Source organism: Entelurus aequoreus, linkage group LG04 (assembly GCF_033978785.1).
Source record: "Entelurus aequoreus isolate RoL-2023_Sb linkage group LG04, RoL_Eaeq_v1.1, whole genome shotgun sequence".
In the NCBI taxonomy this organism is placed as follows: Eukaryota; Metazoa; Chordata; class Actinopteri; order Syngnathiformes; family Syngnathidae; genus Entelurus; species Entelurus aequoreus.
In genome coordinates, this window is record NC_084734.1 from 16504893 (window position 1) to 16517826 (window position 12934).

Below are 12934 nucleotides of genomic sequence, written 5' to 3' on the forward strand. Positions count from 1 at the left end.
TTTCTTATGCTAGCTCCTAGCTACTAGGTACTAGCTACTAGCTCGAGCTAGTTATAGCTCGAGCGGGTTATATGGACGGGATCCCGTCCATAAAACCCGCCAATACAATTCAAACACCTGCACAACACACACACTCACTCAGCCCAAAGCACCGTTCACCTAACCCAAGGTTCATAAAGCTTATATATTTAACCAAAGTTACGTACGTGACACGCACGTACGGGCAAGCGATCAAATGTTTGGAAGCGCGCGGGTGGGACCTGATATTCAGCTGGGAATGACTACAACAGTAAATAAACACAAGACATATATATACTCTATTAGCCACAACACAACCACGCTTATATTTAATATGCCACAAATTAATCCCGCATAACAAACACCTAGGTGTTTGTTATAACAAACACATAGGTGTTTGTTATGCTAGCTCCTAGCTACTAGCTCGAGCTAGTTATAGCAAGCGATCAAATGTTTGGAAGCGCAGCTGTGTACTCACGGTATCGCAACTGTGTATCCAAATCAAAGTCCTCCTGGTAAGAGTCTCTGTTGTCCGAGTTCTTCGATCTTGACTGTATCTTTCGGGAATGTAAACAAAGAAGCGCCGGCTGTGTACGTGTTGCTGCTGACTTCCCTCGCAAAATAGACGCTTCGCACCGACAACTTTCTTCTTTGCTTGCTCAGCTTCTTTCTCCATAATGCAATGAACAAATTGCAACAGTTTCACCAACACAGATGTCCAGAATACTGTGGAATAATGACATGAAAACAGAGCTATTTCGTATTGACTTCAATGGTGTCCGAATACTTCCGTTTCAATGATTGACGTCACGCGCATACGTCATCATACCGAGACGTTTTCAGCCGGATATTTCCCGGGAAATTTAAAATCGCACTTTATAAGTTAACCCGGCCGTATTGGCATGTGTTGCAATGTTAAGATTTCATCATTGATATATAAACTATCAGACTGCGTGGTCGGTAGTAGTGGGTTTCAGTAGGCCTTTAATGGCAGCAACACATTGCAAAAAAGTTGTCACAGGGACATTTTTACCACTGTGTTACATGGCCTTTCCTTTTAACAACACTCAGTAAACGGAGACCAATTTTTGAAGCTTTTCAGGTGGAATTCTTTCCCATTCTTGCTTGATGTACAACTTAAGTTGTTCAACAGTCCGGGGTCTCCGTTGTGCTATTTTAGGCTTCATAATGCGCCATACATTTTCAATGGGAGACAGGTCTGGACTACAGGCAGGCCAGTCTAGTACCCGCACTCGTTTACTACAAAGCCACACTGTTGTAACACTTGCAGAATGGGGCTTTGCATTGTCTGGCTGAAATAAGCAGGGGCGTTCATGAAAAAGACGTTGCTTGGATGGCAACATATGTTGCTGCAAAACCTGAATGTACCTTTCAGCATTAATGGTGCCTTCACAAATGTGTAAGTTACCCATGCCTTGGGCACTAAAACACCCCCAGACCATCACAGATGCTGGCTTTCGAACATTGCGCCTAGAACAATCCGGATGGTTCTTTTCCTCTTTGGTACAGAGAACACGACGTCTATAGTTTCCAAAAACAATTTGAAATGTGGACTCGTCAGACCACAGAACACTTTTGAACTTTGCATCAGTCCATCCTAGATGAGCTCGGGCCCAGCGCAGCCGGCGGTGTTTCTGGGTGTTGTTGATAAAATGGCTTTCGCTTTGTATAGTAGAGTTTTAACTTGCACTTAGATGTAGCGACAAACTGTAGTTACTGACAGTGGTTTTCTGAAGTGTTCCTGAGCCCACGTGGTGATATCCTTTACACACTGATGTCGCTTTTTGATAAATAAGGGATTGAATGTCACAGACATTCACGCGCAGTGATTTCTCCAGATTCTCTGAACCTTTTGATGATATTACGGACCTTAGATGGTGAAATCCCTAAATTCCTTGCAATAGCTCGTTGAGAAATGTTGTTTTTAAACTGTTGGACAATTTGCTCACGCATTTGTTGACAAAGTGGTGACCCTCGCCCCGTTCTTGTTTGTGAATGACTGAGCATTTCATGGAAGCTGCTTTTATACCCAATCATGGCACCCACCTGTTCCCTAATTAGCCTGTTCACCTGTGGGATGTTCCAAATAAGTGTTTGATGAGCATTCCTCAACGTTCTCAGTCTTTTTTGCCACTTGTGTCAGCTTTTTTGAAACATGTCGCAGACCTCAAATTCCAAATGAGCTAATATTTGCAAAAAATAACAACGTTTACCTGTTTGAATGTTAAATATCTTGTCTTTGCAGTCTATTTATTATTTATATTTATTATAAGTTGAAAATGATTTGCAAATCATTGTATTCTGTTTTTATTTACCATTTACACAACGTGCCAACTTCACTGGTTTTGGGGTTTTGTAAGACCAAGATACTTCATGTGTGCTAAGACATGGTCACCCTCTACAAACATGAGTGTTCATGAGCACGTCTTCAACAGTTTACACATGGCTGCTCCATGTCCCATCATGCTGACGTCTTGAGTGTCTGAATGCAACGCCAGACTAAATGACCTCCTTCTCTCGTCGTTGTTGTTGTTGTTGTTGTTGTGTCACTCCCACCAGTAAGCAACAGAGGGCGTCAATGAGCTCAGAGGACACAGAGTCCAGTAGGAGCAGTCCGGATCGTCAGCGGCGCTCCCCGAAACGACAGCTGATGAACCGCAGGAGTGCGTATATCTCTCTCAAGATGTTATTTGTCGTAATATTCCACCAAAAATACATTTTTCCAAACTAATAGATATTTATCAAACAGGTTGGCCGGGAGCTCATCACTCATCGAACAATTGTCTGGAGGAAACGTCTGGAGGCATTCTGGACCACCAGTCTGACGCACAACTGGTCAAACTGGTGAGCAATAAGCAGTATAATATTTTTTCTTCATTTTTTTCGTACTCCTAATAATAATAATAATAATAATAATATATTTTATTTGTAAAAAAAAAAAAAGCACTTTACATTGAGTAAACAACCTCAAAGTGCTACAGTGTATTAATTTTTTTAAAAATAAAACGATAATCAAAATTTAAAAAAATAAAAACTAGAACGGCCTAATAGCTAGAAGTAGTATGCATATATCTAAAAAAATAGCTTTTTTAAAAAGAAGGGTTTTTAAGCCTTTTTTAAAAGCATCAACAGTCTGTGGTGCCCTCGGGGGGTCAGGGAGAGCGTTCCACAGACTGGGAGCGGCGGAGCAGAAAGCCCGGTCTCCCATTGTTCGCTGCTTTGTCCTCGGAGGTTACTCCTTGTCAAAAGCTGAGGTGCTCATCACTCATCGAACAATTGTCTGGAGGAAACGTCTGGAGGCATTCTGGACCACCAGTCTGACGCACAACTGGTCAAACTGGTGAGCAATAAGCAGTATAATATTCTTTCTTCATTTTTTTCGTACTCCTAATAATAATAATAATAATAATATATTTTATTTGTAAAAAAAAAAAAAGCACTTTACATTGAGTAAACAACCTCAAAGTGCTACAGTGTATTAATTTTTTTTTAAATAAAACGATAATCAAAATTAAAAAAAATAAAAACTAGAACAGCCTAATAGCTAAAACTAGTATGCATATATCTAAAAAAATTGCTTTTTTAAAAAGAAGGGTTTTTAAGCCTTTTTTAAAAGCATCAACAGTCTGTGGTGCCCTCAGGGGGTCAGGGAGAGCGTTCCACAGACTGGGAGCGGCGGAGCAGAAAGCCCGGTCTCCCATTGTTCGTAGCTTTGTCCTCGGAGGTTACTCCTTGTCAAAAGCTGAGGTGCTCATCACTCATCGAACAATTGTCTGGAGGAAATGTCTGGAGGCATTCTGGACCACCAGTCTGACGCACAACTGGTCAAACTGGTGAGCAATAAGCAGTATAATATTCTTTCTTCATTTTTTTCGTACTCCTAATAATAATAATAATAATAATATATTTTATTTGTAAAAAAAAAAAAAGCACTTTACATTGAGTAAACAACCTCAAAGTGCTACAGTGTATTAATTTTTTTTTAAATAAAACGATCATCAAAATTTAAAAAAATAAAAACTAGAACAGCCTAATAGCTAGAACTAGTATGCATATATCTAAAAAAAATAGCTTTTTTAAAAAGAAGGGTTTTTAAGCCTTTTTTAAAAGCATCAACAGTCTGTGGTGCCCTCAGGGGGTCAGGGAGAGCGTTCCACAGACTGGGAGCGGCGGAGCAGAAAGCCCGGTCTCCCATTGTTCGCAGCTTTGTCCTCTGAGGTTACTCCTTGTCAAAAGCTGAGGTGCTCATCACTCATCGAACAATTGTCTGGAGGAAACGTCTGGAGGCATTCTGGACCACCAGTCTGACGCACAACTGGTCAAACTGGTGAGCAATAAGCAGTATAATATTATTTCTTCATTTTTTTCGTACTCCTAATAATAATAATAATATATTTTATTTGTAAAAAAAAAAAAAAAAAAAAGCACTTTACATTGAGTAAACAACCTCAAAGTGCTACAGTGTATTAAAAAAATTTTAAATAAAAAGATGATAAAAATAAAAAAAAATAAAAACTAGAACAGCCTAATAGCTAGAACTAGTATGCATATATCTAAAAAAAAAAGTTTTTTTTTAAAAAGAAGGGTTTTTAAGCCTTTAAAAAAAAAACATTAACAGTCTGTGATGCCCTCAGGGGGTCAGGGAGAGCGTTCCACAGACTGGGAGCGGCGGAGCATTGTTTGTAGCTTTGTCCTTGGAGGTTACTCCTTGTCAAAAGCTGAGGTGCATTTCAATTCAGCAACCCCTATAATATCCACTTCAGGATTCACAGGTCATTGAATTGATCGCAACTCGACTCTTAGACTTAGATAGGACAGCTCGGGTTTGAGAGGATAATGCAGGACCCAGAGGAAATGTATCCTCTTTAAGTGGGGACATGCCCAGACAAGGAAGCTTTTGCTCTATTGTGGTGCAAAACCACCACAACTGTCGCCTATGGACCCTGCACCATGCTCTCAGACTGGAGCTGTCCTATCTGATCCTGGGATTGATTGATTGATTGATTGAGACTTTTATTAGTAGGTTGCACAGTGAAGTACATATTCTGTACAATTGACCACTAAATGGTAACACCCGAATAAGTTTTTCAACTTGTTTAAGTCGGGGTCCACTTATGGACTGTTCACAGGCACTCACCACGGGTGATTACCTCGTATGCTGGTATGATTCCAACTAAACTTCCCAGAATGCAACAACGTCACAGTGTTCATTTCATGACACAAATGATATTGAAACCATGATTTTAAACATATTGTCTCTTTAAAAATAGTTATATTTTTATTTAAAAACGGGTCATCTTATATTCAGTGATTTATAATATTACATCAAATCTCCATTGTGCAACACTTGTGTCAATAACTGGCAAATTGCAATAGAAAATAATGTATGTATGTATATATATATATATATATATATATATATATATATATATATATATATATATATATATATATATATATATATATATATATATATATATGGTAAAATTTTGACCTGCGTTGAGTAAAATTACGACTTTTATTATAATACTGCCAAAATTTTACGTTTTTCTTGTGAAATTGTGACCTTTTTCTTGTGAAATTCCAACTAATTTTTCACAACAAGCTTTTTTTATATTTGCATAGTATGTATATATTATTAATGTTGTAAATACAAATCTTTATATATCTAGAAAGGGTGGTCCTAAAGAGGTAGGCATTTTTCTCAGGTCTCAAGAAGGTAGAAAATACAAGAATGTGTGTGTTTGTGTGTGTGTGTGTTCTTGTATTTCTACCCTTCTTGAGACATCAAGAAGGAAAAGTAGCTTCCATATGAGGAGGTGTGAACAAGTGATGACATAAATCATGGTCCCAATAACATTGCATCTAATAGAGAATGTCTCATTTGCACCCCTGGTGGTGAAATCTATCAAAATGAGGATGGTCCCAAAAAGGAGGGATTTTTCAAATTGACTGTGTGTCGGTTTTAAAAGTGCTCCCCCTCTGGTCAACATATGAAATAACAAGTGTGTGTAATAAATTTAAATGCACCCCTTTGGCCAACATTAATACAATAAATATGTATATAGAGACATACTGTAATAACTTGAAGTAAATAATGAAGATTAAAAACCAATTACAAAAAAAAAAAATTAAATAAAATAATTAACTGAAAGCAGTCTTTTTCTCACAATGTGTCGACTTTTTTCCTATTAAATTGTGAACAATTTCTCATATTCTTTCTTATTTTTTCATTAAATTATTACTTTTTTTAATGCAAAATTATTACTTTCTAATGCAAAATGGTGACATTTGTCGTATAAAATTCTGACTTTTATCGCAAGACCGCCAATTTTTTTGTTGTTCTTGTAAATTTGTGACATTTTTTGAGTAAAATGGTGACTTTTGTCACAATTTTGCCAAGTAAGACTATAAAAATGGGACCCATTACCTCCCTGCTTGGCACTCAGCATCGGGGGTTGGAATTGGGGGTTAAATCACCAAAAATGATTCCCGGGCGCGGCCACTGCTGCTGCTCACTGCTGCTGCTCACTGCTCCCTTCACCTCCCAGACGGTGATCAAGGGTGATGGGTCAAATGCAGAGAATACTTTGTGACAATCATTGGTACTTTAACTTCAACTTTGACTGAAAATTCCGACTATTATTATAACATTGCCTACATTTTAAAGTTTTCTTATAAAATAGTGACTTTTGTCGAGTAAAATGACGACTCTTTTCGTAAAATGACGACACTTTTCGTAAAATTGCCAAAAGTTTAAGCTTCTCTTGTAAAATTGCGACTGTTATTGAGTAAAATTCCAACTTTTATCATAATATCGCACAAATGTTCAGTTTTTCTTGTAAAATCTTGACTTGCGTTGAGTGAAATGACAACTTTTATTATCATACTGGCAAAATTCCAAGTTTTCCTTGTGAAATTGTGACCTTTTTATTGTTAAATTCCAACTCATTACCCACAACAAGCTTTTTTATATTTTCATTAAATATATATATATATATATATATATATATATATATATATATATATATATATATATATATATATATATATATATATATATATATATATATATATATATATATATATTTCTTTTTTTCATAGTATGTATATATTATTAATGTTGTAAATACAAATCTTTATATATCTAGAAAGGGTGGTCCTAAAGAGGTAGGCATTTTTCACAGTTCTCAAGAAGGTAGAAAATACAAGAATGTGTGTGTGTGTGTGTGTGTGTGTGTGTGTGTGTGTGTGTGTGTGTGTGTGTGTGTTTATGTGTTAATGTGTTTGTGTGTGTGTGTGTGTGTGTTCTTGTTTGTGTGTGTGTTCTTCTTGAGACATCAAGAAGGAAAAGTAGCTTCCATATGAGGAGGTGTGACCAAGTGAGGACATAAATCATGGTCCCAATAACATTGCATCTAATAGAGAATGTCTCATTTGCACCCCTGGTGGTGAAATCTATCAAAATGAGGGTGGTCCCAAAAAGGAGGGATTTTTCAAATTGACTGTGTGTCGGTTTTAAAAGTGTTCCCCCTCTGGTCAACATATGAAATAACAAGTGTGTGTAAACATTTGAAGTGCACCCCCTCTGACCAACATATGAAATAACAAGTGTGTGTAATAAATTGAAATGCGCCCCCTTTGGCCAACATTAATGCAATAAATATGTATATAGAGACATACTGTAATAGCTTGAAGTAAATAATGAAGATTAAAAAACAGAAAAAATAAATAAAAATTAAATATATAAAATATTTCTCAATTTCTCATATTCTTTTTTTTTTTCCATTAAATTATTACTTCTTTTAATGCTAAATGGTGACATGTGTCGTATAAAATGCTGACTATTATTGCAACACTGCCAATTTTTTTGTTGTTCTTGTAAAATAGTGACATTTTTTTGACTAAAATGATGACCTTTGTCATCATTTTGCCAAGTAAAATTCCGACTATTATTATAACATTGCCTACATTTAAAAGTGTTCTTATAAAATTGTGACTTTTGTCGTGTAAAATGACGACACTTTTCGTAAAATTGCCAAAAGTTTAAGCTTCTCTTGTAAAATTGCGACTGTTATTGAGTAAAATTCCAACTTTTCTTTCTTTCTTTCTTTCTTTCTTTTAGTTTATTTCGAACATGAACACATTTACATCATAATACATCACACAATTTCATATCATTTCATTTACATCATGCCCGAAAAGGAGTAGGAAGAAGCAAAGCTTATTTAATCCTACCCCTTTCCCACTTCAAAGCATTTACAATTATATAAAATCATTTACTGGCCTTTTTATATAATAAAATAACATCTATGAATTAGTATATACAATAGTTTGTAATATGTAATTAATTAATTCAGTCATTATTAACATACTGAGATGAAGAATATTTTCAATAAGGTTGGAAGTTTTTCTCATAATTCTTCTTCTTTGTACTTTGTAAGCACTATTAATTTAAACAACCTCTTAAACTGGATCATGTCAGTACAATTTTTAACTTCTTTACTTAATCCATTCCATAATTTAATTCCACATACTGTTATGCTAAAAGTTTTAAGTGTTGTACGTGCATATAAATGTTTTAAATTCTTTTTTCCTCTAAGGTTATATTTCTCCTCTTTAGTTGAGAAGAAATGTTGTACATTCTTTGGTAGCAGGTTATAGTTTGCTTTGTACATCATTTTAGCTGTTTGCAATTTTACCAAATCACCAAACTTTAATATTTTTGACTTAATAAATAAAGGGTTTGTATGTTCTCTATATCCAACATTATGTCTTATTCTAACTGATCTTTTTTGTAACATGGTTAACGAATGTAGCGCACATTTGTAGTTATTTCCCCATATTTCTGCACAATAAGTCAGATATGGTAACACTAGTGAGCAGTAGAGAATATGAAGTGATTTTTGGCCCAGGACGTGTTTTGTTTTATTCATTATTGAAATGTTTTTTGCTACCTTATGTTGTATGTTTTGTATATGAGATTTCCAGTTCATTTTATCATCTATTAATACTCCCAAAAATCTGGTTTCTTTTACCCTGTCGATGTCTACTCCGTCTATTTGTATTTGCGTATGATGCTCTTTCCTACTATTACCAAATAGCATTATTTTAGTTTTACTGAGATTCAAAGATAGTCTGTTTTTGTCAAACCATCTTTTTAATTTGTTCATTTCTTCTGTTATTATTTGTATTATCTTCTGTGTGTTCTCTCCTGAACAGAAAGCAGTTGTATCATCTGCAAATAAAACTAACTTTAAGTCCTTTGTAACTTTACAAATGTCGTTTATATAAAGATTAAACAATTTTGGTCCCAGTATTGATCCCTGCGGCACACCACAGGATATATCTAGCCGTGTTGACATATTTTCACCCATCTTCACATATTGCTTCCTGCTGGTTAAATAGCTTCTTACCCAGTTCAATACCAAACCTCTGATGCCATATCGTTCTAATTTTTGTATTAAAATATCATGATTAATTGTATCAAATGCTTTTGTTAAGTCCATGAATACTGCTGCCGCACATTCTTTACCATCTATTGCATTGGTAATTTCCTCTGTTATTTTAATTAATGGTATTGATGTTGAGATATTTGCTCGAAATCCATATTGGTTCTCCACGAGTGTCCCACTTTTGTTAATAAATAAATCTAATCGACTATTGAATAATTTTTCCATGATTTTGGAGAATTGTGGAAGTAATGAAACTGGTCTGTAGTTAGTAAACTGGTGTACGTCTCCATTCTTATAGATTGGAACGACTTTTGCATTTTTCATTTTGTCTGGGAATTTTCCGGTTAAAAATGATACATTGGTGATATATGTCAGAGGTTCTGAAATGTCTTCTATAACCTTTTTTTATCGTTACCATATCTATTATTTTATCATAATATCGCACAAATGTTCAGTTTTTCTTGTAAAATGTTGACTTGTGTTGCGTAAAATGACGACTTTTATTATCATACTGGCAAAATTCTACGTTTTTCTTGTGAAATTGTGACTTTTTTATTGTGAAATTCCAACTCATTACCCACAACAAGCTTTTTTATATTTTCATAAAAATAAAAAAATAAAAATATATATATATACATATATTTTCATAGTATGTATATATTATCTATGTTGTAAATACACATCTTTATACATCTTGAAAGGGTGGTCCTAAAGAGGTAGACATTTTTCGCAGGTCTCAAGAAGGTATTAAATACAAGAATGTGTGTGTGTGTGTGTGTGTGTGTGTGTGTGTGTGTGTGTGTGTGTGTGTGTGTGTGTGTCTGTGTGTGTGTTTGTGTGTGTGTGTGTGTGGCAGTCTCCAGGTAAATATCAAGCCTTAGTGGACTGCCTTCAAAACGGGCCGGACAGCATGGTCATCAAAAGTGGTGACGTCATCCAGCTCATGTGTGAAGACGACAAAGGCCGATGGTGCGTCTTCCAGCACGTTCTGTGGAACATTTTCATTCAACCAACCGTAGCATTCATGCGTCTCCTGACCTCCTCACACCGGTTCCCACTCAGGCTGGTGAGGAACCTGAGTCGGCACCAGGATGGCTTCGTCGCGTCCGCCCGCCTGCAAGTGACCATAAGGGGGAGCCGTCGAGCAGGCTGGTCGGGGCTGAGGGGTAGAAACCCGTGCATTGGAGATGGAGGTGTTACGTTACTGTGATGTTTCTCTCAAGTCTGCTTGTGTTTCTTCTTCCCCTTGCAGCAAGGGGCCGGGAAAGAAAGCTCAGTTCTCCCTAACCACAGGGGGGCGCCAGTGAGTCTAACGATGAACGTTTGGCGACTCATGTCCTCGCAGATTTTGACTGACAATCTGGACCAATCGGTGTTTTACCTCCACACATTTACGCCGGATTGTAAGAAGAAGAAAAAAAGAAAAAAAAAGACGGTAAGCACAAAAACTACACGAGCGCCGCGTCGTCTCCTCGGCTGCAATCATGGGTGTGTAAGTGGAGTGGTGGTCTTTTTTTTTTTTTTTTTTTTTACATTTTGACCTATGATCAATGTTGCAACAAAAAAACATTCTTTGGACACAAAGACAATCAAAGACCAAACTGTGGCACCCGAACTGAAATCTTGGACCTTAGCCTCAGAGCCACTAGGGGGCATACTTGATGATGTGACAGGGACTCCATTTCTGGACATTTAAGTTCCTTGTCAGCATTTAAGTGCAGCACACCATTTCTAAGGGATTTTAGTTTCCTTGATCTTTGCAATAATACTTATTCCCTCATGTGCTCCTCTCTACTAAAGTGCCAAAATGATGTTTTTTCCATCCTCCAACCTTTACGAATGTCTACGGATGTTTTCATTCATCCATCAAAAGTGGACTCTTCAGTTAGTCTCAGAAGACGTTTGGCCTCTCATTTGAACTGGCTGCATTAGTTGGAGCTTATAGACTTAGGACAGCTCTAGTCTGAGAGGATGGTGCAGGACCAGAGGCGACAATTGTGGTGCAAAAAAAACCCAACTTTGAGAGGATAAATACAAAAAGCCAAAAGCAGTGAAGTTGGCACGTTGTGTAAATGGTCAATTAAAAGAGAATACAATGATTTGCAAATCCTTTTCAATTTATATTCAATTGAATAGACTGCAAAGACAAGATATTTAATGTTCACACTGAGAAATGTCATTTTTTTGTGCAAATAATCATTAACTTAGAATTTAATGGCAGCAACACATTGGAAAAAAGTTGGCACAGGGGCATTTTTACCACTGTGTTACATGGCCTTTCCTTTTAACAACACTCAGTAAACGTTTGGGAACTGAGGAGACACATTTTTGAAGCTTTCCAGGTGGAATTCTTTCCCATTCTTGCTTGATGTACAGCTTAAGTTGTGCTATTTTAGGCGTCATAATGCGCCACACAGGTCTGGACTACAAGCAGGCCAGTCTAGTACCCGCACTCTTTTACTATGAAGCCACGCTGTTGTAACACATGGTTTGGCATTGTTTTGCTGAAATAAGCAGGGGCGTCCATGATAACGTAGCTTGGATGGTGCATTAACATATGTGTAAGTTACCCATGCCGTGGGCACTAATACACCCCCATACCATCACAAATGCTGATTTTTTAACTTTGAACAATCCGGATGGTTCTTTTCCTCTTTGTTCCGGAGGACACGACGTCCACAGTTTCCAAAACATTTTGACATGTGGACTCGTCAGACCACAGAACACCCTTTTATACACTTTGTATCAGTTCATGTTAGATGAGCTCGGGCCCAGCAAAGCCGGCGGCGTTTCTGGGTGTTGTTGATAAATAGCTTTCGCTTTGCGTAGTAGAGTTTTAACTTGCATTTACAGATGTAGCGACGAACTGCAGTTACTGACAGTGGTTTTCTGAAGTGTTCCTGAGCCCATGTGGTGATATCCTTTATGCACTGATGTCGCTTTTTAAATCAGTACCGCCTGAGGGATCGCTTACGTGCAGTGATTTCTCCAGATTCTCTGAACCTTTTGATGATATTACAGACCGTAGATGGTGAAATCCCTAAATGTGTTATGTACCGGAGGAGTAGACAGTACAGACAACAAGGGCGTAGTAAAGCTGTATGTATTCATTATATATATATATATTGTGGAGGTTGTCCTCCAGTGGGTTCTTCAGACCACCAAACACTGCCACGAGAGCCCGGACCAGGGTTACAACACTGTTTTATTTGCATAAATTAGTGCGGGGGTTTTGCTTTCCAGCAATCTGTCTTTTCGTGTCCGTGTCTCTCTCGCTCTCCCTCCAGCTCCAGCAACGCGTCTCATTCCGGCTGCTGCTAATAAAGGCGACAGGTGATTTAGATACAAGGCCCACCTGGGCCATCCACTCACCTGTCACTGTCTTTGAGGCCGGTCTTGGCACACCCCGTTCCGCGGCAGGCCCGCAGGCCACGACCCCC

At 37.3% G+C, this 12934-nt stretch overlaps 1 protein-coding gene across 1 annotated transcript in view; it reads left to right on the forward strand.

The window, feature by feature from the left end:
• mcf2a (MCF.2 cell line derived transforming sequence a) overlaps window positions 1–11570 on the forward strand; it is a 106163-nt gene extending 94593 nt beyond the window's left edge. Inside the window, exons 27-30 of the mRNA XM_062044326.1 lie at window positions 2599–2702; window positions 2789–2883; window positions 10351–10463; window positions 10557–11570. Of these exons, the coding sequence (XP_061900310.1) occupies window positions 2599–2702; window positions 2789–2883; window positions 10351–10463; window positions 10557–10704 (460 nt within the window). The 3' untranslated portion in view covers window positions 10705–11570. The remainder of the gene's footprint in view (window positions 1–2598; window positions 2703–2788; window positions 2884–10350; window positions 10464–10556) is intronic.
• The last annotated feature ends 1364 nt before the right edge of the window (window positions 11571–12934 follow it).